At 41.7% G+C, this 27,089-nt stretch overlaps 1 protein-coding gene across 19 annotated transcripts in view; it reads left to right on the forward strand.

Moving 5' to 3' along the window:
* Positions 1–27,089, forward strand: part of WNK1 (WNK lysine deficient protein kinase 1) — a 239,269-nt gene that overhangs the window by 145,981 nt on the left and 66,199 nt on the right. For 15 of the 19 annotated variants that reach the window (XM_089671781.1, XM_089671780.1, XM_089671783.1 and 12 more), the window contains 6 exons: positions 3,498–3,752; positions 4,397–5,494; positions 6,239–6,307; positions 9,955–10,122; positions 21,198–21,671; positions 21,906–22,142. In XM_089671781.1, coding sequence (XP_089527907.1) covers positions 3,498–3,752; positions 4,397–5,494; positions 6,239–6,307; positions 9,955–10,122; positions 21,198–21,671; positions 21,906–22,142 — 2,301 coding nt within the window. The remainder of the gene's footprint in view (positions 1–3,497; positions 3,753–4,396; positions 5,495–6,238; positions 6,308–9,954; positions 10,123–21,197; positions 21,672–21,905; positions 22,143–27,089) is intronic. The other 4 variants (XM_089671789.1, XM_089671790.1, XM_089671784.1 and 1 more) reach the window with 3 other exon arrangements.

Consider the following 27,089-nt stretch of genomic DNA (forward strand, 5'->3'; position numbering starts at 1 on the left):
TGCACAATTTTGTGTTTTTTTTTTTTTTTTTTTTTTTTTTTTTTTGTTTCGTTTTTTTTTCTTCTACCAATCAAACTTTTTTTAATTGAACTGTAGGATAAAACTTGTGTATGTACAACAAATACTTATCTTAACCATACAATACAAGACCATGGACCATAGACCATGGGTTATAAGCCACTGCCTTCAGGGGATTGGACACTGGCAAAGGTTTTGCTGGAAACTCCCCCAGTACATCCTTCTATAACCTCACTCTCTCCATGGGAGTCCCATATTTTTGTTAGTGTCTTTGGGGTGATGGACCTCTTCTCTTATGTATAACATTCTAAACAATTTTATCTTAATCGTACAGTACAGGACCAAGGCAAAGTATTCATCGATCCTGAGGTATAGGCTCATACGTTCAAGTGGGTTTCCTTCTGGATATGCCTTGTATTCCACACCCTATTCCATAAGTACCCCACAGAGGAATGCCCTGGAAACAAAGTGACGTCAGAAAAAGACCAAGTGGTCCATCGAGGCCACTTTTTTTTTTTTTTTAATTTATACAGACTGTTTTTTTTATTTATATTTTTTGGGTAAATTCTTTGTCTGTTGTGTAGATCTATGTTTGTCCCAAGCATGTTTTGAAGCCACTTACTGTTGTCTGACTTACTACCTCTGCTGGAAGTATATTCCAAGCATCAAATATCCTTTCAGATGAATACTTTCTAAGATCATTTTTGAACTTTCTTCCTTTTAGTTTGAGGTCATATCCCCATATTCTTGATCTTGGTTTCATATTGAAAATCTTGCCCTCTTGAACCTTATTCGCCCCCTTGATGTATTTAAAAGTCTCAATCTCCCCATTCCCTTCTTTCCTCTAGCTGTACTCTTTCCTTTAGTTATGGCAGAGACCAGGTGAAAGGGAAACGTTGCAAAAACTGCAGGCACACATTTGCTCTTCCAAAGGCCCACACAACACTCACTTGCATTGACAATGGGCCCCTTGCACCAGAGCAGGAGCTATCTCAAACACTGGTCTCTGTACCCTATGTGGCCTATCTGACAAAAGCAGGATTTCTACATGTATGTCACAGTTCATTGGAAAAACACTACTTAATACTGCGTTCTTTGCCTCTTTCTCTACCTGAGTCAGACCTCAGTATGCCTGCCCTAGATGAGGTGGACACTGAATGAAGTGAAGAGGACATTGACACAGTTTTGGTGGAAGCTGCTGAAGATTTCTTCCCATATTGCTAGCATTATTGAATTGGAAGCTTCTCGCAACTTGTTTGCTAATGATAAAAAGACTCGGCTTTATACAGCTTAATTCTCCTCCAACTCACCCTGCCTCTTTGTGTACAAGGAGATCTTCAAAATCCTTTAAAACTTTCCCTGTTCTTGAGCATGTAGAATGTGCAGTCTGTGACAGTTGGATCACTCCAGAAAGGATTTTCACGTCCCCAAAATATTTGCCAGACTCAAACCAGTGAAAAAAGTTAACAAAAATGTGGTCTATTCCTGTGATTAATCCTGCTGCTCCAGGAGACTTATAACCTTGAAGGAAGCAAACCATATAGTCTCAAGAACGGAAGCTCATTGTCTAGCGATCACTGAGGTTCATATCCCAGGAGTGAAAATCTGGAAAGCTCTCAGTTTCTCAGTCTCCGCAAGGTCTCAGTTCAGGCTAATCTGCGGTTTCTCTCCAATGCAAATTCTGCCTTGTCTGCTCAAAAAGATAGAGCAAGAGAGGAGATTTGTGTTTCGCATTGCACCAGACTGGCATTGAACAACTTGGTACGCAGGCAATTCCTGGCTTCTTCCAAACAGGCTGGGTTTGCTATCTCAGGGCTCTCTATTCCATCCTGCTTCCCAGTCACTAACTTTAATGGCATGGTTGTTTAAGGCCAAGTCTTTAATAGGGATCTCAGAGTCTACCTTGCTTAAAAACAAGAAAATCCACTTTTGGAAAGATCTGCTATTGAAATTGAAAATCCTTCTTTGCCTGGTTTGTACACAGGTACTTCAATCCCAGAGGCCTTCTGGCCTTCCTACAATTGATTGGCCATAAGCACTCTGAAAGGACAGGTCTTGGCCTTGTCCATTCTCTTTCTTTGTCTGAGTTGGCTGTTCTCTCCCTTTTAAGGAGGCATTCCTCATACTTCACAAAGACCAGGTTGACTTTACGCCCAAGAATATCTCTCTTCTCTGTAATGTGATATCAGTCTCCCACACCAATGAGGACATAGTTCTACCATCCTTATGCCCTGCTGATGTATCCAGAAGAAATCTTTGCCTGTAACCTGTACTGTATTTCAAGAAATGACTTGCCTGTAAAAGAGATGGATTTTACAGGCAAGTCAAAAATTCATTTTTCTTTTTTGGTGTATAGTACACTATAAAGAAGTAGTAAGCCATTTAAAAAGCAAAAAAATCCCCTGCAAGGCAATGGCATAATCTGCTAGTATGCATAACATACTAGCACATTACAAAATACTTTCCTTAGAACCAATCCCTCCAGCGGTGCACTGCTGTGAAGCTTCTATCTTCCCCTGGTCTTCCTTCTGGGTTTGCTGGCTAAGGTCCTGTGAATAGCTTAGCCACGATGATGTCACTCCCATGAACGCGCCCTGGAGTCATGGTTTACAGCACAGCGCTCTAAAGGGTCGGCGTGGGTATACCGTCCTTTCAGAGCACATATGCCGATGATGTCACCGGCTACATCTAGTGTGAATATCTCCTAAACCGTGCATGTTTAGGAGGTATTCACTGTACCTACAAGAAAGCCTTAATATAGTCTTACCTGTAGGTACAAGCTCTAAAGTGGCTTTACTACCGCTTTAAGATGAGGAACTGCTTGACAGTGTACATTGTCTCTTGGCCTAGTCTTGGGCTTAATTTGTAATGCTAGTTCTGAAGAGGTCATTGTATCTGGATACCTCTATTTTGTTTTAATGTGACTATAGGTTGTAATCCAAAAAAAATCACTTCCTGTGTAGGAGTAAAAATGCCACATAACCCAGTCTGAGTAAAAAGCACAGAAATATTTTGTTGTATGAGGGTACCGTACTGTTGCTGTATGAATTAAACACACACACCACTCTTAGATACGGCACTAGAGTTTTGTGTTTTTTATAACAAATGGGAGGGTGTAAAGCTTCAGTCTATTTTGGTAGCCTTTTCTTTGCAGGGGGATACTGTAACAAACAAACTGAGCTGATGTTTTATTACTTCTACCTTTCTTTGCTAGATTTTTTCTTTGCCAGATAAAGCAACTCACACTAAATCTTTAACTGTCGTTTTAATTAAATGTAACCCATATTATTTTTCATCATAAACTAACACTCACCAACCGTCTTTCATTAGCCATAACAAAATCATCAGTGCTTATTATCTGCCTTCTCATTGCCATGTCATGATTCTAAGCTTCGTCACATTACATTCACACTTGTTTGTCTTTTTTTTTTTTCCTCCTGTGTTGAATTCTTTTCTTCTGTATTGTTTCTCTCCCATAGCCCCGCCGAGGTCGTAGCATGTCAGTCTGCGTCCCCATCCTTCCTCCTACTCTTCTCCCAGCTGCATTTCCTCCCAGCGCTCCCTGCACCCCTCCCAATATCCTGTCTGCCCCTGCCTCTCCGCTGTGGACATCCCCTGAAGAATCCTTTGCTGAAAAACTTTCCAAGGCTCTTGAGAGCGTCTTGCCCATGCACGCCACAAGCCCTCGCAAGCACCAGCGGCGCTGCAGCCTGCCCACCCTCTATTCCAGCCCTGTATGTGGTTCTGTGCACCTTCGCATGGCAGATAAGTTACCATTAAATACATGTGACTGGGTATGACTTCTATAATGGCATTAAAGAGCTGGATTACTAAAATGTATGGCAAAACTTAAGATAGACCTATGGCCAGCTTAAGCTTTGCAATAAATTTGACTGTCTTTATTGCTCAGTTCTAGGAATATTGACTGAAGACTCCTAGCACTCTTCACGATTATACTGTCCTTCTACTAGAGAATGCACTAGGCCTCCTCTAGTGAAAAGGAGGCTGTTATTTTGCTCTTGCTTTTTAAATCAAATAACTGCACTGAATTTTATATTAACTGTAAATATACTTTGTATTCTTGCTATATAGAGGTCAGCACTTTTATGCTTTTCGGTTTTGTATTTACTTTTAATCATCTATAAAATATTTAAGACTTCATTGTTTAATCTGTTTTTGCCAAGCTAGAAAGCAACAATACAGGCAAATTGTGTCACAGTGAACATAGCCACTCTGTCACCCAAGCATGTATTTAATGACAATTTGTTGTATGTCTTCCATTGTTAAACCCCTTTTAGTGTGTTTTAAAGAAAATGTGCTTAATTGTTTACCTGTTGTCTAAATGTCTCACTTCCTTATCTCGTCCATGTCAATGCAGCCTCAGTCCATGGTACATCCAACTTTCCCAGAAGCATCGCACTTTTTCCCGACCATTCATGAACGTCCCATGTCTTTTTCTCCACCTCCCACCTTCTCATCTCCCAAATTGCCCAGCACACAGAGGAGAAAGAGCACCTCCTTCTTGGAGTCACAGACTCGTCATGGCTCACCTCACATGCGGTCACTAGGACCAAGTCCACTCCTGTCCTCCACAGACAGTGTGAGCTGGAGGTCAGACGGGGTGACCCTTCAAGGAAAGCCTCCGCTTGGATCTACCATGGAAACCAATCACATACAACAGAATTTTGATGGTCACTTGTTCGTTGAAGGAAGACCTGGAATGCCTAATGATAGCAAAATGATACCCATGGAGGCGGTATACTTGGCTAGTGTTCCATACAGTGCGCAAGCTGAAGCTTTTGTTGCTGCAGATGGACCTGGTCTCGTTAAGGATCCAGTGGTGACACAACTTGGTCCAGTGTATGATTACCAGACTGGTCAAACCTATATAGCGCGCCCAGTCCAAAGTCTGAGGCTTGAGACCACAGTCAGTCAACCTTCTCCACAAGGTAGTATGTCGGCACCAGTTACAGCGGAGCCTCATATTTTATACCATAAGGTGTTTGTGCCCCAGTCTGCTCCTCCAGTTCTCTCCCAGGGCAGTGAAGGGCATCAGGGTTGCGTGTTTGAATTTCACATGCATTCTTCTGGACCTGAGGGGGCTGTGTACTTGCCACACCGTGTCTACAGAACTCGTCGTGGATCTTTGGAAATGGAGGAGGTCACACACAGCTCTTTACTGCAAAGCCGACTTCAGACTGTTGCTGAGGAACAGTGTAACCACCTTGGCCCAGAGCCAATGTCTCCTCTGTCTGCGGTGTATAGGCAAGATGGCAGCTCCGAGTACTCTAGTGACTCATCACAGCAAACTTCCTCAGACCCTGGGGATTACTATTCTCCACCCGTGGCTGGAGTCACATCTGATGCCTCTCTGACTTACACTCAGAAAATATTTCCGGAGCCACATGTCTTCTTCTGCTTTCCACAACCTGGAGCTGCAGCTTTTCCCATGCAGCCTGCTGTTTATAGCCAACAGGTTACTAAGATCACAGCTTTTCTGATTTTAACTTCCTGTAATTACTGCATACTGGCTGGGGTCAGGTATTTGAACAGATTTACAAATCTTTTATTTCTTCCATGAAAAGAGAAACCATGCAGTCTCTCTGTAGTCTTTGGGAAATTAGTTTTAGTCACTAGAATTTATTTTCTTTTTTTATGGGTTTTCTAGAACAACAGGAGACTCTGTTTCTTGCTTCTAGTCCACTGATTCTCTCCCTTGCTAATTAAAGGTAGGCTATGAATTTCTATTGCTGAAATCCAGGGTCTTCACTGATGATCAAGTTACATTTCATTGTGTCTTTTCGCTTTGTGAATCTTTTAATGTGGTGTTAGCATTTATCAGTGTCCTTGTTCAACCATAAACTGAAGAGGTGGGCTTTTAAAAATCTTGCGCCAGAGCCATTATAATTGGTTTAACATCCAGCTTCCCAGGGGTGCATAAGCCTTTAGTATTGGGTACAAAAATTTTATTAAAGTTTCACTACACTGGATAGGTGATGTCTCACAAATGACCAGATACTTGGGTTTTTGTTCATATTAATTTCTGTTGTGAAGGTATGGCATATAAGATCCCTGATATTTAGACCTGCCTCAGAGTAATTCACACAGAAATTCTGATGTTCATAACAAGGTGTATGTTGACATGATTAGATTTCAGACCATCAAAAGATTTTGTAAATTGCGGACCTTTGATATTATACATTTTATTTTATCCTAATAGGCTCAGGTACCAGGACAGGGCACTATACCATCTGTGGGGATTGGCACCCAGCCTGCTATTCACACACAGGTGAGCATATATTATTGCATAAAGTGGAAGAGTTCGATGAAATTTCACAATTTGTCACTGGGGTACGTATCCCCAGTAGATTTCCTCTCACTACTTGTTCTGGTAAAAGATTCCAGCAGTGGAATTTTTTTTCTCATTTTGATAAAAAGTCTCCTTAATAGGTTGACAGCAATAGAAACCTTACAAAGGTTGTATTTCTTCTTCTCGAAGACAAAAATATTTTGACAAACGAATGGTGCTTTTTTTTTTTTTTTTAAACAATTTTTTTTTAATACGTTTCAAGACCTATCATATGTACATTTCAACTGTGTGTTGCAAACAATATGAAAATTCAAGATTGGTATCACAGATTGATCCACAGAGCCTGAGCTAACTAAAGCTGTGTTCTCTTTAACCACAAATATGCGGACTCCAAGAACTGAGCTTTTTTCCGTGGGGCCGCTTATTTGCGTACCTGTCTTCCTGCTCTGAGAGCACTGCACAGCGCGCTCCCAGCACAAAGACGGGGGGTCATTGAGACCCCCGGGTCCCGTTCTAACGATCGGGACTCCAGATTTTGGGTCACATGATCGCCATGATGGCCTCTGATTTGGCTATCACAGTGATCAGTCACTGTACAGCTCGCCCCCCACCCTTGTCTCTGTCCCCCCCCTCTCTCTCCCCCTCTCCCTCCCCCTCCCCCTCCCCCTCTCCCTCCCCCTCCCCCTCTCCCTCCCCCTCTCCCCTCTTTCTCCTCTCTCCCCCCCTCTCTCTCCCCCCCGTGGGGGTCAGGGTCAAAGGTCAGCTTTTTTTTTTGTTAACAAACAGGAGTTGGTGTTAGTGTCTGTATCCGTGTGTTATAGGTATAAAAAAAAATGTGCACTATTGTTTCTGGGCTGTACTGTGGGTACAAATAATATACACATATATGGTATTACGCGATCATCAAGAGCTGGAAAATTTTATTTTGGGTTATACTTTGGTGGTAGGTTATGTTAGTAACAAGAAACACACAGATAAAAAAAATTTTTTTTTACTATTTTGGGCCAGTTTTTCTTTGATAATAAAAAACAATCATGAGATACCCATTACCATTTACCACCAAATGAAAGCCCAATTTGTCCTGAAAAAAAAAGAAACGTGGTATAATCCACCTGGATGTAAAAAGTAGTATATGATACAGTCATGGCCGAAATTGTTGGCACCCTTGATATTTTTCCTGAAAATCAAGTATTTCACACAAAAAAGGTATTGCATTAACACATGTTTTGCTATACACATGTTTATTCCCTTTGTATGTATTGGAACAAATATAAAACAGAGGCAGAAAAGCAAATATGACATAATGTCACACAAAACCCCAAAAATGGGCTGGACAAAAGTATTGGCACCCTTAACTTAATATTTGGTTGCACACCCTTTGGAAAACATAACTGAAATCAGTCGCTTCCTATAACCATCAATAAGCTTCTGACACCTCTCACCCGGAATTTTGGACCACTCTTCCTTTGCAAACAGCTCCAGGTCTCTCTTATTGGAAGGACACCTTTTCCCAACAGCAATTTTAAGATCTCTCCACAGGTGTTCAATGGGATTTAGATCTGGGCTCATTGCTGGCCACTTCAGAACTCTCCAGCGCTTCTTTGCCATCCATTTCTGAGTGCTTTTTGACGTATGTTTGGGGTCATTGTCCTGCTGGAAGACCCAGGATCTTGGACGCAAACCCAGCTTTCTGACACTGGGCCCTACAGTGCGACCCAAAATCCTTTGGTAATCCTCAGATTTCATGATGCCTTGCACACAGTCAAGGCACCCAGTGCCAGAGGCAGCAAAACAACCCCAAAACATCATTGAACCTCCACCATATTTTACCGTAGGTACTGTGTTTTGTTCTTTGTAGGCCTCATTCCGTTTTCGGTAAACAGTAGAATGATGTGCTTTACCGAAAAGCTCTATCTTGGTCTCATCTGTCCACAAGACGTTTTCCCAGAAGGCTTTTGGCTTACTCAAGTACATTTTGGCAAACTGTAGTCTTGCTTTTTTATGTCTCTGTGTCAGCAGTGGGGTCCTCCTGGGTCTCCTGCCATAGCGTTTCATTTCATTTAAATGTCGACGGATAGTTCGCGCTGACACTGATGCTCCCTGAGCCTGCAGGACAGCTTGAATGTCTTTGGAACATGTTTGGGGCTGCTTATCCACCATCCGGACTATTCTGCGTTGCAATCTTTCATCAATTTTCCTCATCCGTCCACGACCAGGGAGATTAGCTACAGTGCCATGGGTTGCAAACTTCTTGATAATGTTGCGCACTGTGGACAAAGGCAAATCTAGTTCTCTGGAGATGGACTTGTAACCTTGAGATTGTTGATATTTTGCCACAATTTTGGTTCTCAGGTCCTCAGACAGTTCTCGTCTCCTCTTTCTGTTGTCCATGCTTAGTGTGGCACAGACAGACACACAATGCAAAGGTTAAGTGAACGTCTCTCCTTTTTATCTGCTTTCAGGTGTGATTTCTATATTGCCCACACCTGTTACTTGCCCCAGGTGAGTTTACAGGAGCATCACATGCTTGTAACATTCTTATTTATCCGAAGTTGTGAAAGGGTGCCAATACTTTTGTCCAGCCCATTTTTGGAGGTTTGTGTGACATTATGTCGAATTTGCTTTCTTTCCTCCCTTTTTTTGTTTTGTCCCAATACACACAAAGGGAATAAACATGTGTATAGCAAAACATGTGTTAATGCAATACGTTTCGTGAGAAATACATGATTTCCTGGAGAAATATCAAGGGTGCCAACAATTTCGGCCATGACTGTATGTACAGTTTTACTAACACATGTCGAAATTGCAAAATTGTGCTTAGTCGTTAAGATTTGTTTTACTCTTAGGTGTGAAGGGGTTAAGGAAAGTGAGTATATGAAGAAGCTAAGCTCATGTAAATCCTCCTCTAGTAAATATTTTGAAATGGGTAATATGTAAAGTGCCGATGTATGTGGTCCACAGGTCAGTAGTTTTGGAAATAGCAATACCGGTGGACAGATAATGAATAATAGATTAAACTGTAACAATAGTGAAGGAAGGGGGGTTGTCGGCTTAAGAGGTTCTTGGGTATTGTCTACTGAATTGAGATTTAAAGATTTGTTAGACTTTTGCATGGGAGCACGGTATGGGCATATTAAATCCATGGGTTCCACACCTTGAGAATTTTTTTGTGGGTGTTCACTTGGGTAGGTGAATACTGGTGATTTTTTTTTTTTTTTTAATCTAAAATGTCAAATATGCAAATTTTGCTTCTTCCAGGCAATGGTTTGGTTATCAACAGCACATAGGTAGCCAGTTTAAACTGGGATTTGGTAGGAGAAAGGAGGTTTAGGTGAGAGTACAAACCATGGTTCCTTTGGAAGAGAGCAGCTGTGGACCAGATTTGGTTCCAGTCCCCCTTAGACCTGGCAGTTCCAACGTCTTTCTCCCACTTGGAAACAAAAGTATGGGTTGTATGAACAGTTAAGCAGTTAAAGCCCAACTCCTGAAAAATGTAAAGTTATCCCTTGCAGTGGGGCTGCACCTGCACTGTAGGGTAAAGCTGATCTCCAGGTTTACTGGATGCCAGTTCACCCATTTGATTATAATAGATATTTTAAACATTGAGTTTGCCTTTTGTGTTTCAGGGTGTTCATCATCAGCCTGCTCCCATTCATCAGGCAGCACAGTACCCAGTGCCAGCAGCTGCGTCCAGTCTGCCTGCCCCAACTCTAACTGTGCCAACAGCTGTGTCCAGTCTACCTGCCCCAACTCAAACGGCGGTCATTACCCAAGCCACTGTTCCTACCCCACAGGTCAGTACAGTTTGTGTGCCTACATGCAATAAGATGATGTTACATGCTTACATATAATAGAATATTGCACTTTAAAGCAGAATTAAACCCTCTGTTTGATTTATAGTTGCCATGGTGCTGCTTATGTGGCCCGTTACAACACCAGACATTTAATGGCTTGACAGTCTGGTTGAGAGCACAAGCAACTGTGACTTATCATTCATATCATGCCTTGAATGTCCCTTTTTTTTTTTTTTTTTTTTTTTTTTTAAATAGGAAAGCCTTAAATTGATGGATTTGGTTTCACTTTAAATTGTGTTGGAAAGTTTTCCGGAACCTGAGCAATGGTTTGGTTCCTTTAAGACTTGACAGGTACCTGTTGTGCTACACATAGTGGGAGTGGCAGCTTTGTAGGCATGACCATTGCCATCTGTTCACCAGCCCTAACAACATCTCCAGGGCTGAAAACACTGTTCTTCTCTGTTTCTATACTTTAGCGAATCAATTGGGTATAGTTGACGAATTATGGGCCCATAATAGTTTCAGGTCCAGATAAACAGTGTGCCAAAAAAAGTCTTTTCTGAAAAGAGCACCAAACATGCAGCAAGAAAGTGTTTTCTGATTTTTGTTTAGAAACGTAAAGTATTGTAGTAAGCCGCCTTTGGGGTAAATGTCGCTTTATATCTGCTTAGGCATTTCTACACAACCAGCTTCTTTGTCAGTACAATGTGCACAACTTTTAAAGTTCTGACTTTCAACCCACTTTAAAAGTGCATAGCTCGTTTGCTCCATAATGACTGATTGTCACATGTTAGGACCGGTTCACAAAACTATTTCTGCGTTCAAGATGTGTTTTTCCATGTACATTTTTTATGTGTTCTGGACATGTGCATTTTTATGTTTTGCCATGTTCCTTTAAAGCTTGCAGTTTTTTAGTGTTTTTTGCTGTTGACATTTCAGAAGTTGGTGATCTGGTTTAGAGAATGAAGCGGATAATTTATCTTTTTTTAATGCTTGTGGGTTATTTATGGCTGCAGGGGGCGGTTTAGTGATTCACAGCAATTTGTAAGATAGAGCTAAGAAGAAATGTTTTAGGGCTTGTTCAAACCATGTCCATTGGGCTGCATTTTACTGCATGCCACCAAACATGCATGGTTTGAACAGGGCACATGCAAAACAAATGTTTTGTATGTGCCCTATTCACATCATACTTCTGTGTGGTGTGCAGAAAAAAGCAGCCCAGTTGAGATGATGTGAATAAGCCCCAGTGAAAGCTTTTCTTTCCCGCAGGCTCCTTGATATCACATGTCATTAGTCTGTTAAATATGAAGGTTTTATTTACATAAGTTTGTTTAAGAACTAAAGAAAATGTCATTAGAGTAACATGGAAACTTGAGGGTAACTCAATTTTTGTGGGAAAAATATGGCATATACAGTTGCCACACAAGCCATGTTGTAATTTAATGTTATTAAAAATTACCGTTTTGTTTCACTCTGCAGCATTATTTTCTGTAACATTCAATGGAATATGGCAACCCGAAGGTGTTCTGTACAGTGTTGGTGTAAAGAATGCCCCCAGAAATGTAATTTCCTGTTGGGTGGAGAACTCCCCACTAAGAGTCAGGTTTCAGGCATCCTCTGCAACATAAATGTTTTTGGTGAGGTACTTCCTAAGGCAGGGTTGCTCAACCTGTGGCCCTCGGAGCCCTCTGATGTAGCTCTTGACCTTTCTTTCAGAAAGTGTTCCCGCAAGGTATAATAGAAGTCAATAACTGGATAAACCATAGAGCAACACCTTGTTTACATTTGCGGTTTGGGGGGGGCGTGTAAAACCCTATAGTTGGGATGTGTTTTTTACCACTGCCCCCAGGTCCCCGCTGTCAGCATTTAGTGGCTGCAGTAGGAAAATGTTGATTATGCTATTCAAAATAATAAAAAAAAATTAAAATTCTGAATGATTGGTTACCAAGTCAGTTAAGTGGCCCTGGCTCTTCAAAAGTTTGAACATCCTTGTTCTAAGGGTAAATAACTTTTATAGTAATATAGACAGTACAGCTTTTCTCATCCGAACACTCAAAGTGCAATATCTGATTTAAATTAAGTAGTTACTCTCATTCAAAATCACAGTGCACAGGACATTGTTTAGGCTCTCATGCACTGCCTCTTCCCTCACTACATTTATTCTCTGACACAAGACAATTGTACAGATAAAGGACATTGGACTTTGTCATCCACTCTGTTAGAATCTCAAAAAGTAATAAGGCACCATACCTAGTATGCAACCAGCATTTAGAAAGAAGTCCACAGTGGAAACTCCCATTATTTCTCCACATACAGAGTAAGCATTTTAAGGATTCGCCAATGGGCTTAAACCTTCCCTATAAATGCAAAAGGTTGTGCACATGCTGTCATCTTTGAATTATTTGAGCAGAAATTGAACCACTGTCCTTGAAACTGCATCTGCAGAAAATAATGCTCATTGTTGTCTGATATTCTTTACACACGGATACATTCTTACATACTCTTTACATTCTGATACATTTATGATTGATATATGGAATTTGCATTGTGTAAGTTGCAAGTTCCTTGGTTTCATTCATCACTATTTATTTACTCATGCAGAACATGTGTGTGATTTGATTTTTTCAGTGGCAACTTCATGTTTGTTATGACAGCTCTACTTTGGAACATAATTATTTGTGGACTAGGGTCACGTTGGTGCTCTTTTCTGCTAGAAGCTTTACTTTTATTTTTTTTTTATAGAAAATCTGCATGTGTACTTCTGGATGCACATAAGGCACTGTGGAGATTCTAATAAAATTGAAAAGGCCTTTCATAGTGGGTGGTAAATTCTTGTCTGCCACAACCTGGCACTTCTCGTACACCCCCCACCTGGATCTCTTAACTGTTTTTTAATTGGCATGCAGATCCTGCACCTATGTCTTTCTAAATTCCCCTTTGCATGGTTACCTCTTGTCTCTGCTTTTTTTTTTCTCCCTCTTCATTCATGAATGGTGTGGATAGATGTTATGAGCATAGGATTTTTTTCTTTACTTTGGGTATGACTGCTCCTCACATTACAACTGGAGAATATTCCAGATTGCATCTTGCAAGGTCCAGCAACATTTTTCTTGTTTAAGTGACTTTAATGAAGAATATGATTGCTATGTCAACACAAGACCTCTTCTACTGTTTTACCTGAGGAACGGTGTTGCTGATTTTTAGCGGCGTTGTCCGCTCATGTCATTCATGGAAAAAAGTTTAATCAGTTAGAAATTTTTGGTTCCCAAAAGTAATTTAAAATAAGATTCCAGCTTTAAGTTCATTTGAAAGTTTCTTTGGCCCAACAGGAATCCCACTACAGATGCATGTGTGCTTATTGTAGTGTAGTAGTATTAGCTATGTACAGTAAGTGCTGCTGTGTTCCTTAGCAGTACAGACTTCCTGTCTGTTGGACCTAAATAGTTTGCCTGAGTGGTTCTGCACCTTTCAGGAGAAGCCTCGTATTTTAATTTTTTTATCAATGAATACAAAGATTCCTCCTTATTGGCCAGGATGGAGAGGCGGGTGGATGATGTCTCTATATCCACCTTCAGCAATCAGAGGAAGCATTGTTTTCATTGATAACAATTACAAGGCTTCTCCTGAATGGCGGAGAAGCACTCAGTTTGACTATTTAGTTCTGGCAGTAGATGGCAAGTCGCCCTTACTGCTGCTGAAAAAGTGTCACTTACTGTATGTAGCTACAGCAGTTGCAGTACATTGCAGTGCACAGAAGTCACATTAGAGTGTAATAGAAACTTGGCCCAATCAAATCTGTTTATGGTAAACGTAAAGCTGAAATTCTACTTTCATTTCTCTTTATCAATCTTATCACTGGTATATTTTGTACAGAGAACTTTCATCTACCCTATCATTGTACAAACAAATGTATAAATGTGAAGTCAGCACTAACCAAATAAGTAGCTGCGTGCAATGAATTATTATACAGGATTTATATAGCGCCAACAGTTTGCTCAGCACTTTACAATATAAAGGGAGACAATACAGTTCAATACAAGAGGGTTAGGAGGGCCCTGCTCCTTGGAGCTTACAATCTAGGAGATAAAGATATACCACAATTCCTACAAAAATAAAGAAAAAATTGCAGCGCTGTATCAATACTTCTATAGATAGTGTATTTCCCTATAAATTAGTGCATAAGTCCATGAAAGTATACTATATACAGTTGTGTTCAAAATAATAGCAGTGTGTTGAAAAGAGTGAATAAAGCTCAAAATCCTTCTAATAGCTTTTATTTCCATACACACAAATGCATTGGGAACACTACACATTCTATTCCAAATCAAAACATGAAGAAAAATATATCAAATTTGTGTTGTTCCTCTAAAAAAAAATTTGAAGAAAAGTGATTAGACTGTTCAAAAAAATAGCAGTGTTTGTATTCTTCTTTACAAACTCAGACATTCACTATATAAACTGAAAAATGTTTGAAGATTTTGCTTTCCTTTGAATCACTTAATATTTAGTTGTATAAGCACTGTTTCTGAGAACTGCTGTACATCTGTGTTGCATGGAGTCAACCAACTTCTGGCACCTGTGAACAGGTATTCCAGCCCAGGATGATTGGACTACATTCCACAGTTCTTCTCTATTTCTTGGTTTTGCCTCAGAAACTGCATTTTTGATGTCACCCCACAAGTTTTCTATTGGATGAAGATCTGGGGATTGGGCTGGCCACTCCATAACGTCCATCTTGTTGGTCTGGAACCAAGATGTTGCACATTTACTGGTGTGTTTGGGGTCGTTGTCTTGTTGGAACACCCATTTCAAGGGCATTTCCTCTTCAGCATAAGGCAGCATGACCTCAACAAGTATTCTGATGTATTCAAACTGATCCATGATCCCTGGTATGCGATAAATAGGCCCAACACCGTAGTATGAGAAACATCCCCATATCATGATGCTTGCGCAACCATGCTTCACTGTCTTCACAGTGTACTGTGGCTTGAATTCAGTGTTTGGGGGTCATCTGACAAACTGTATCTGGCCACTAGACTCAAAAAGAACAATCTTACTTTCATCAGTCCACAAAATGTTGCGCCATTTCTCTTTAGGCCAGTCAATGTGCTCTTTGGCAAATTGTAACCTCTTCAGCACGTCTTTTTTTCAACAGTGGGACTTTGCGGGGGCTTCTTGCAGATAGCTTGGCTTCACATAGGCGTCTTCTAATTGTAACAGTACTCACAGGTAACTTTACACCACCTTTGATCTTCCTGGAGCTGATTGTTGGCTGAGTCCTTGCCATTTTAGCTATTCTTCTATCCATTTGAATGGTAGTTTTTCGCTTTCTTCCACGTCTTTCAGGTTTTGGTTGCCATTTTTAAAAGCATTTGCGATCATTTTAGCTGAGCAGCCTATCATTTTCTGCACTTCTTTATATGTTTTCCCCTCTCCAATCAACGTTTGAATCAAGGTACGCTGTTCTTCGGAACAATGTCTGGAACGACCCATTTTCCTCAGAATTTCAGAGAGAAATGCACTGTAACCAGCATGTACAACATTTGCTGCCTTCCTTCCTTAAATAAGGGCAATAATTGCCACCTGTTTTTCAAAGAATGAATGACCTCACTAATAGAACTCCACACTGCTATTATTTTGAACATGCCCCTTTCAATTAGTGATTCAATTACACAGAATCAGCAGCATGCATGTCATGACTGTTGGGTCTGTTGGATTTCTATTACTCTACTACACCTGCTAGTAAATTATTTGCCATGTAGAAATATCATTTTTTACCAAAAACAGTGATCAGGATAGTGATGTCTGACTGCTATTATTTTGAACACAACTGTACATGTGAAGCCGTGTGAACACCTCCTGTAGGACAACAAATTAACCAAGTGAACAATCCCAGTGTTCTGTAAAAAAAAAAAAAATTCCACCGTGTGATCCACAAACACCCGTGTTGTGTTGCTTCCACCACTAGGAAGATTGCAAACTCACCACAAGGTTTTGCGATGTCGAAATAGAACCACATTCTGCGCTTGTTACATAGTATCTGTCACTCTCCCATGTTGGACTCCGCTGCTCCACCAGGGAGCAGTGTCCGCACTCAAATCCTGCTCCGCCAGGGAGCAGTGTCCGCACTCACATCCTGCTTCACCAGGGAGCAGTGTCCGCACTCACATCCTGCTTCGCCAGGGAGCAGTGTCCGCACTCACATCCTGCTTCGCCAGGGAGCAGTGTCCGCACTCACATCCTGCTTCGCCAGGGAGCAGTGTCCGCACTCACATCCTGCTTCGCCAGGGAGCAGTGTCCGCACTCACATCCTGCTTCGCCAGGGAGCAGTGTCCGCACTCAAATCCTGCTCCGCCAGGGAGCAGTGGCCGCACTCAAATCCTCAAGGAACCACCGCCAACAAGAGAGCTTGTCAGTGCAGTAGTTTATTCATAAGAAGTTCAACAAAACAGGTTAAAAACAAAACATACAGATGCCACTGAGCTCGAAAGCACATCTTCAGGGGTTTACGCCTGTAGATGCACTATTGCACGAAACGGCTTCGGGTTGAGCTGTATTGCTGGAGGACGTGTCACTGCTCCATGTTGGTCTGGCAGCCCCTTATGTAAGTTTTACTCAGCGGCATCTGTATGTTTTGTTTTTTACTTGTTTTGCTGCACTCCTTATTAACCTACTGCACTGTTAGAAGTTCTCTTGGTGGTGGTTCATTGAGGAAGTGAGTGCGGACACTGACCCCTGGTGGGAGCAGTGGAGTCCAGCGGGAGAGAGAGAGCGATACTATGTAACAAGCACAGATTTCTGTTCTGGTCCTGGACCGCAAAACCTTGTGGTGAGTTTGCCATCTTCCCAGTGGTGGAGGCAACACAAGACTGGTGTTTGTGGATCACATGGTGGACTTGTTATTTACAGAACACTGGGACTGTTCACTTGGTTAATTTGTTGTCCTACAGGAGGTGCTCACACTGGACACAGCATCTCGGTGAACAAGCTTCACATGTATATATTATACTTTCATGGATTTATTATGCACTAATTTATAGGTGGATACACTATTTATAGAAGTGTTGACTGTACAAACAAAAACGCAATGAGACAAAACGAGGCAGTCATTTTCTGTTGCAGTGTAAAGAAATAGTGCAACCTATTTACTAAAGACCAGTAACATCACTGAGAATTTAGCCTCATTTTTAACTAGACACCAATGATCTCACTAAAATGCAGCCTATCCATGGATTAGAGACAGGTGGCATGGCTGAGAATGCAGCCTTATCTATCCACTATAGATGGGTGACTTCACTGCAAATGCAGCCTATCCTCTTACTAAAGACCAGTAACATCTCTGAAAAGACAGCCTGTTCATTTGCTAGAAATCTGTGACATTACTGAAATTGTTGCCTTTTTGTTTACTAGAGACCAGTGACATCAGAAAATGCAGCCTATCCATTCACTAGACAACAATTATGACACCGAGAAAGAAACCTATCCATTCACTAGACTAGTGACATTGCAGAGAATGCTGCCTATCCATTCACTAGAAGTCGATGACATCAATAACTATAAAGCCTATCCATTTGTTAGGGACTGGAGACATCACTGAAAATGCAGCCTATTCATTGGCTAGAGACTGTTGATATCACTGAGAATGTAACCTATCCATCCAAAAGAGACCAGTGACATCACTGAGATTGCAAGCTTTCCATTTACTAGACACTGGTGATCGCTGAAATTACAGCCTTCCTATTTGTGCATATTGGAATTTGATGCTTCTAGTTATAATAAATTGAGTGCAAATGGGTAAACAGTGCTTTTTGGCACCAATGCTAAAAAAAACCCACATTTATAAATAAAAACTTAATTAACTTTTGTTTATACAAAGAATATAATTGTTTAAAGAACATGACTGATCAAACTGGAGTTATTCACTCTCCGATACAGTATTTCAATATCTCAATATTTGACTATCCATAAAATGACAAACATGAATTCCTGTAGATTACATATATACTTTGTTGTAAATGTGGTAATCAACAGATGAAGAAGATGAAAATTTTTTCCCTTGCTCCACACAGTTTGAATAACTCTTCCCTAGGGGCAGAGATGGAATTTCAAGATGTCAAAAATGAGTAGTATACTTATCAGTTATGTGCAAGCTATTATCAATCTAGCCCTTGGATTCAATGGGCACTCAGGCTGAGGTGCAGGGAGATGGGAGGCGCCTGAAAATACCCTGCAACAAATAATCAGCCTTAACACAGCTTTGCACTGATGCGCTACAAGGAACATACCGTAGATCACACTGGGGGAGAAAGCTGCTTTTTAGCACTGAATTGTCTCCTCACTTCCTGTTTTCACCCTGTAATTAACCATGCTGTCTTGCAGCATGGCCTCACTCACTTGAAAGGGTCACACTCGGTGGGCAGCACCCACTTCCCTACTCCTCTTTTCTGACTGTTTTTCACTAGTTTTGCATTTGGCTAGGGTCATTGTCACTACTGGTAGCATGAGGCGATACCTGGACCCTACAGAGGTTGCACAGGTAGTCCAACTCCTCCAGGATGGCACATCAATACATGCCATTGCCAGAAGATATGCTGTCTCCCAGCACAGTCTCAAGAGGATGGAGGAGATTACAGGAGACAGGCAGTTACTCTAGGAGAGCAGAACAGGGCCGTAGAAGGTCCTTTAACCTTCAGGAATGGTATCTGCTCCTTTGTGCAAGGAGGAACAGGATGAGCACTGCCAGAGCCCTACAAAATGACCTCCAGCAGACCACTGGTGTGAATGTCTCTGACCAAACAATCAGAAACAGACTTCTTGAGGGTGGCCTGAGGGCCCGACGTCCTCTAATTGGTCCCGTGCTCACTGTCCCGCACCATAGAGCTTGATTGGCATTTGCCATTGAACACCAGAATTGGCATGTCCTCCACTGGCATCCTGTGCTTTTCACAGAGGAGAGCAGGTTTACCCTGAGCACATGTGACAGACATGAGAGTCTGGATAAGCCGTGGAGAACATTATGCTGCTTGTAACCTTGTTCAGCATGACCGTTTGGTAGTGGGTCAGTGATGGTCTGGACAGGCATATCTATGGAGGGACGCACAGACCTCTACAGGTTAGACCAGGGGTGGGCAAACTTTTTGACTGAGGGCCGCAATGGGTTCATATATTGGACCCGGGGGCCGGACCAAGAGTAGATGAATGATGTGTATGTGTCATCCATAGTAAGTATAGTAATATTCCCCCATAGTAAGCATAGTAATTCATCCCCCATATAGTAATTCATCCCCATATTAATTCATCCCTCATATAGTATTTCATCCCCCACAGTACTATTCCCCCCCAAGTAGTAAGCCAAGTCCCCCCTGTGTTAATTCACTTACCTTTGCTCCGCGCGTTCCTCTCGCTGTGTTCCCGCGCCGTTCCGGTCTTCAGGGCGGACTGTGAGAGGAGCCTAGCTCCCCTCACGTTCGTCACGCTGCCCTGCCTACACACATCCTGACAGCCAATGTATCACGCTCCGCGGGCCGGATTAAAAGGTCCGCCGGGTCGTATACGGCCCGCAGGCCGTAGTTTGCCCATTGCTGGGTTAGACAATAACACCCTGACTGCCATTAGGTATCGGGATGAAATCCTTGGACCCATTGTCAGACCCTACGCTGATACAGTGGGTCCTGGGTTCCTCCTGGTGCTTGACAATGTCCGGCCTCATGTGGTGAGAGTATGCAGGCAGTTCCTGGAGGATGAAGGAATTGATACCATTGAATGGCCCCCACACTTGCCTGACCTAAATCCAATAGAATACCTCTGGGATATCATGTTTCGGTTCTTCTGCCGCCACCAGGTTGCACCTCAGACTGTCCAGGAGCTCATTGATGCCCTGGTCCAGATCTGGGAAGAAATACCCCAGGACACCATCAGTCTTCTCATTAGAAGCATGCTCCGACATCAGGCATGTATACAAGCACATGAAGGCCATACAAACTACCATTTTGAGTCGCTGCAATGAAATTTCTGCAAAATGGACTAGCTTAGGTTGTCTTTGAATTCTCAACCTACAGAGGACTGAATTCAAACGATGGGGCATCCTTACGTTCCTAACACATTACCCAGTCCATATCAGTATAGATATCCAGCATAATACCTTTCCCTATTGAGATCTGATGTGTTTTCAAAGTGTTCCTTTAATTTTTTTGAGCAGTGTATTTTTGAATTGGTGGCCTTAAAGTGCTGTTTACCAATTTGTTCTCTATATATTGGGATGTTGGCATCTGATTTGGACTCAGGTCACACTTTATATCTTGTGTAAGGCGCCTAACTGTGAATCTGATGTTGCCTCTGTGATGCGTAGACAAAAATTAAATTTGATTTCCCCCCCCCCCCCCCCCAAAAAAAAAAAATAATTTAGATATGTAGGATTAGTGTCTATATTGAAATAGGGAAATTGCATAAAAATGAAATAGCTGAAAACCGCATTTAAACACAGATTTCCTGTTTTAAGTGCTCAGGGATTTGTAATTGTGTGCAACCCCAGTGTAAAACACATCTGCTCTCTATGTTCTTTCTATTTTGTGATTTGGCATTTCCTTTCCCTGGATCATCACCCTGCTCATTGAACAGTGGTGGAGATACAAATTGTGTGCCATCTCTGTGCCTCCAGCATGCTAACTTGACAATGTTATATTGCTTACCCAAAAAAAAAGTGTCCTGTACCTGGTGGTTATGGCCAAGGTATGTAAAGCACAGGTTTTGGTTGAATACCATTACAAGTTTTTCAGCATTTATAATAGTAACCATACATGTATTTCAACTGTGTGTATACACCTGCAGTCCAAGTCCAGCTTTAACTTGGACTTTAGCACTTGATGTTCCATCTGTTTTTCCTGTCCATTCACAGCAGACTCATGGGCTGGTTTCTGTTCTGCTTGTTGACTGCATGCCTTTATGAAACGGACTTTTGCTTTTATGTTTAATGTGTTGATTTTTTTTATGTTTTAATATTTACAAGCCCTGCTTCTGAACCTTGCTTGCTAAAAACAATCATCTTTACTTTTCTTTTACTCATTCTTAATTCCCAGCTGCCAGTTTCTCAGCCTTTACAAGCTGTCCAAGGAGAGCCCGTGGTTCCTGCTCCAACAGTATCAACCCCACAGTCGCATGTTGTCCCGAGCTTGGCTGCCCCCATACCACCCCAGTATTTACCCCTGACTCAACCTTTAGTGGCCGTCCCTCTGATCCCTCAGTTTGCTACTCCCAAGTTACCAATGGCTGTGCCTTCCACCATTGTACACACAGGCTTTCCTGCCCTGCCTGTGCCTATGTCCCCAGGGTTTGGCCAGGCAGTGCCATGCTTGCCCCCCTCTTTAGGGACACCAGTGCTTCTTCCTGGGCAGGCAGTTATTGTTCCAAGCCACATATCTGCTGTTGCTCTCCAGCCCTTAACACAGGTCCCACCTCTGCCTGTGCATCCTGTGCCTGCACCTGTTGGATTGCCAGCTGCCCTAGGACAAGCTGTTGAGCCTCTGCTTCCTCCTGGAGACGCTGCATACCAGGTACTGCCCCCTCTGGGCCTTGCTGGAAACTTAGGGTGTTGGCTCACCAGCTGTTTAAAGGGCTCGGGAATTTCTCTAGTGTAGCTGATAGATCATTCATTTTAGTGTTTTAAAAATATGAAGTGGTCTAGTTTTAGGTTGAATGATTTTTTGTGAGTATGTCTTATCAGATTCTGTATGTGTGTGTAAATACGAAACCTTTTACTCATTGCTGTTTTATTATTTCTTATTCAGGCCTTCCAATCTTCTCTAACCTCTCAGATGCCTGTGGAGACAGGCCTTCCTTCTGCATCTGTCCACCCTTCATCATTAATGTCACCTACGATCCGCACAGACTGCCTGCCACATACTGGGTACAGTACTGGGTTACTTCAACCGTATCTGGAGGGCAGTGGAGGACCTCCACAGGGCATCCCAGCTTTGCAACCAACAGCACCTTTCCCTGGGAGCCAGGCACAGCAAGTTACAGAGGTAGGCTGCCAAAGTAAATTTCAACATTTTCCCCTACATGGCTGTCAACTTCTTTACAACACATTAAACAATTTTATGCAGTTACATTGCTTGCAAGGCAAAATAGACTGTTGCTTCCAAGGTCCATCTGAACTGTTAGTATATGTTGTTTTTTTGTTTTTTTTTAATAACTTGCCATCCTGAGGATTTAACGCCCCCAACTCCTTGACCAGGCCTCTTTTTGCTATTCGGCGCTGCACTATTTAAACTGACAATTGCAATGTGCGGCCTTTTTTCACACAAATAGAGCTTTCTTTTGGTGGTATTTGATCACCTGTGTGCTTTTTATTTACACGCTATAAACAAAAAAAGACCGAACATTTTGAAGAAAAACGCTATTTTTTTTTTTTTACTTTCGGCTCTAAAAAATATATAGTAAACTCAACTTAGTCATAAATTTAGGCCAAAATATATTCTTCTACATGTTTTTGGCAAAAAAAATCCCAATAATTGTATATTGATTGCTTTGTGTGAAAGTTATAGCGTCTACAAACTATGGTATAGATACTGCAATTTGCGCCATTTTTTGCTATACAGCGCTGCACTAGTTTAACTGACAGTCATGCAATACGGTACATAAATGAAATTTTACGTCCTTTTTTTCACACAAATAGAGCTTTCTTTCAATGGTATTTGATCACCTGTGCATTTTTATTTTTTGGCGTGATAATCATAAAAAGACCGAACATTTTGGAGAAAAAAAAGATATTTCTGTCATCAAAAATATCCAAAAAACTCAAATTTCGTCATAAATTTAGGCCAAAATGTATTCTGCTACATATTTTTGGTTAAAAATCCCAATAAGTGTATACTGATTGCTTTGTGTGAAAGTTCTAGCATCTACCAACTATGGTATAGATAATGGAATTTACACAGCTTTTACTTTGACCGCCTATCACATTCTTGAGGTGCTAAAATACCAGGACAGTATAAACACCCCCAAATGACCCCTTTTTGGAAAATAGACACCCTAAGCTATCTGCTGAGAGGCATATTGAGTCCATGGAAGATTTATTTTTTTCCACAAGTTTTTGGAAAATGACAAAAACTTTTTTTTTTTACACACAAAGTTGTCATTTAAATTATATATTTCTCACACAAGCGGGTATATGTGGAATTATACCCCAAAATACATTCTGCTACTTCTACTGAGTATGGGGATACCATATGTGTGAGACTTTTTGGGAGCCTAGCCACATACAGGAGTCTGAAATTCAATGACCATTTTGAAAGCCTGAAGGTGCGTAACTTCCCCATTTCACTTCCTCACTACCTATCACAGTTTCGGAGGCCCTGAGATGCCAGGATAGCAACCCCCCCCCCCCCCCCCCAAATGACCCCTTTTTGGAAAGTAGACACCCCAAGGAATTTAAAAAGAGGCATGGTGAGTATTTTGCAGATCTAATTTTTTCTCACAAGGTTTTGAAATATAAAAAAAGAAAAAAAAAATGCTTGTTTTCTTCATTTTCCAAAAACTTGTGGCAAGAAACAAGATCTGCAAAATACTCACCATTCTTCTTATCAAATTCCTTGGGGTGTCTACTTTCCAAAAAGGGGTCATTTGGGGGAGTTTGGTTCTATCCTGGCATTTCAGGGCCTCCGAAACTGTAATAGGTAGTCAGGAACAGGGGCGGTCTGACCATTTGGGAACTCGGGCACTGCCCGAGGGCCCGAGGTCAGAAGGGGGCCCCATGAGATGCCCCTAGTACCTTTCATAGGCTTTTTTTGGGTGTGGTTTGAGTGTGGGCAAGGACACGGGCCCCATGATCCCCTATTGCCCGGGGGCCCCATGAGTTGTCAGTCTGCCCTTTTGTCAGGAAGTGTAATGAGGAAATAAAGCCCTTTAAAAGCCTGAAGGTGCTTATTGGATTTTGAGGTCCTGTACTTGGCTAGACTGCCAAAAAGTCTCTCACATGTGGTACCCCCATACTTGGAAGAAGTACCAGAATGTATTTTGGGGAGTAATTCCACATATACCCATGGCATGTGTGAGCAATAAATCAATTGACAATTTTGTATTTTAAAAAAAAATGTTTATTTTCGTCGGACCTGGATCTCCTGGAATATCTACAGACAGTCCTCCGCTCTTCACAATCTCTTGGCTTCTTGAACAGGAGTTCTCCTTTTCCTTCCCCTCTGGTCACTGCTGGTTTGTTGTCCCTCTGGGTGCCTTCCCTCAGGCGAGTCTAATCTTATTCTCTCACTCCTTCTCTCCCCCCACCCTCCTCTTTTTTTCTTTCTCTTTCTTTCTACCTTTTTCTTCTCCTTTCCTAGGCGGTTGATGGGGAGGAGGGGATGTTGACTGCTGATGGTAGGCTCCATAGCTTTTCGCTGTCCGAGGAGGCTTTTACACCACAGGTCTATATAAAGCTGAATATCATCAATTACAGAACCCAGGGTTACAGTGGGGATCGAAAGTTTGGGCACCCCAGCTAAAAATTTGTATTAATGTGCATAAAGAAGCCAAGGAAAGATGGAAAAATCTCCAAAAGGCATCAAATTACAGATTAGATATTCTTATAATATGTCAACAAAAGTTAGATTTTATTTCCATCATTTACACTTTCAAAATAACAGAAAACAGAAAAATGGTGTCTGCAAAAGTTTGGGCACCCTGCAGAATTTATAGCATGCACTGCCCCCTTTGCAAAGCTGAGACCTGCCAGTGTCATGGATTGTTCTCAGTTGTTCTCAAGAAGGCTATAAGAAGATAGCAAAGCGTTTTCAGATGTCAATATCCTCTGTTTGGAATGTAATTAAGAAATGGCAGTCATCAGGAACAGTGGAAGTTAAAGCAAGATCTGGAAGACCAAGAAAAATATCAGACAGAACAGCTCGCAGGATTGTGAGAAAAACAATTCAAAACCCACGTTTGACTGCACGATCCCTCCAGAAAGATCTGGCAGACACTGGAGTTGTGGTACACTATTCCACTATAAAGAGATACTTGTACAAATATGGTCTTCATGGAAGAGTCATCAGAAAAAAACCTCTTCTACGTCCTCACCACAAAAATCATCGTTTGAACTTTGCAAATGAACATATAGACAAGCCTGATGCATTTTGGAAACAAGTTCTGTGGACCGATGAGGTTAAAATTGTACTTTTTGGCCGGAATGAGCACAGGTACGTTTGGAGAAGAAGGGGCACAGAATTTAATGAAAAGAACCTCTGTCCAACTGTTAAGCATGGGGTTGGATCAATCATGCTTTGGGGTTGTGTTGCAGCCAGTGGCACAGGGAACATCTCACGAATAGAAGGAAAAATGGATTCAATAAAATTTCAGCAAATTTTGGATGGTAACTTGATTCCATCTGTGAAAAAGCTGAAGTTAAAGAGAGGATGGCTTCTACAAATGGATAATGATCCTAAACACACCTCGAAATCCACGGGGGATTACATCAAGAGGCGTAAACTGAAGGTTTTGCCATGGCCTTCACAATCTCCTGACCTCAACATAATTGAAAATCTATGGATAGACCTTAAAAGAGCAATGCATGACAGACAGCCCAGAAATCTCAAAGAACTGGAAGACTTTTGTAAGGAAGAATGGGCAAATATACCTCAAACAAGAATTGAAAGACTCTTGGCTGGCTACAAAAAGCGTTTACAAGCTGTGATACTTGCCAAAGGGGGCAGTACAAGATATTAACTCTGCAGGGTGCCCAAACTTTTGCAGACGCCATTTTTTTGTTTTCTGTTATTTTGAAAGTGTAAATGATGGAAATAAAATCTAACTTTTGTTGACATATTATAAGAATGTCTAATCTGTAATTTGATGCCTTTTGGAGATTTTTCCATCTTTCCTTGGCTTCTTTATGCACATTAATACAAATTTTTAGCTGGGGTGCCCAAACTTTTGATCCCCACTGTAAGTGCAAGTAGCCTGTCTGTACAAACAAAGCCAGGCCCCTAAGGGGTACAGATAATAGCGATGCCTTAAAAAAATTGACAGGGGAAACCCAGCCATTTTGCAAGAATTTTCTGGATTTCAAAAACAGAAATGATCTCCACTCTAATGTCCCTTCAAACAGCTATCAGAAACATGAAGCAGGAGAACTGCCCTCTACTTTGTCTTAGAAATCCAAAAAAACACAGAAAACCACCATGGCCCTGGCAATCCAAACCTATATGGTCTCAGAATCAGAAGAGGGAGAGCAATATTTCCCTGATAGCTCGGTATCGGACAAGTCAGAAATTGGGGAAAAGCAAAGTGTCTAAGCCAGTGTTTCTCAACCTCCTTACCTTGGAGGAACCCTTGGCATAAAGGTTGATCTCAGGGAACCCCTGAAAAAAATTTTCAGATCTACAGCTCACAGAACATTGGATCTGATCAGAGAGCTGTAGATATACTGTAACAACAATTACCAAACAAATGTAGAGAAGTGCAGGGAAGCTGTTATTGTAACATGCCTTTTCTCCTTGTTCCCCACTAGCCTCTCGTCCATCCCAGATAATATTACATTTAACAGCCTGAGACAGAGAAAAGAGGAGGACCTGTGGGGAACAGTGCAGTAAATAACAGTATGCTTCCCTGCACATCTCTTTAATTCTATAATACAGGGTTTTTCACATGGGGTTCCACCGCAAATCCATATTGTGGCAGATGTATATCCACTCAATGTTGTTTTTAGTACGCACTGACAGTGCGCATTGATACCTGATGCCTCCTCTAGTTGTGGTTCCTGTGAACTCAGAGGGTGGCATCGAGTGGAGTGCAGAGAGTGGGAACACATGGCTTGATCAGGAGGTGACATGCTGTGTATGGCAGCGGTGAATGCAGACTGTGGAGGGGGGAAGCAGAGAGTTGGGAGCACATGGAGTAATGTAGCAGGGGGTGACATCCTGTGTATATCAGTGCTGAATGAAGACTGCAGGGGCACTGGGCTTGATGAGACTGAATGTAGC

This window comes from Staurois parvus, unplaced genomic scaffold, assembly GCF_062004578.1.
Source record: "Staurois parvus isolate SC_StPar_1 unplaced genomic scaffold, SC_StPar_1.0 ptg000114l, whole genome shotgun sequence".
In the NCBI taxonomy this organism is placed as follows: domain Eukaryota; kingdom Metazoa; phylum Chordata; class Amphibia; order Anura; family Ranidae; genus Staurois; species Staurois parvus.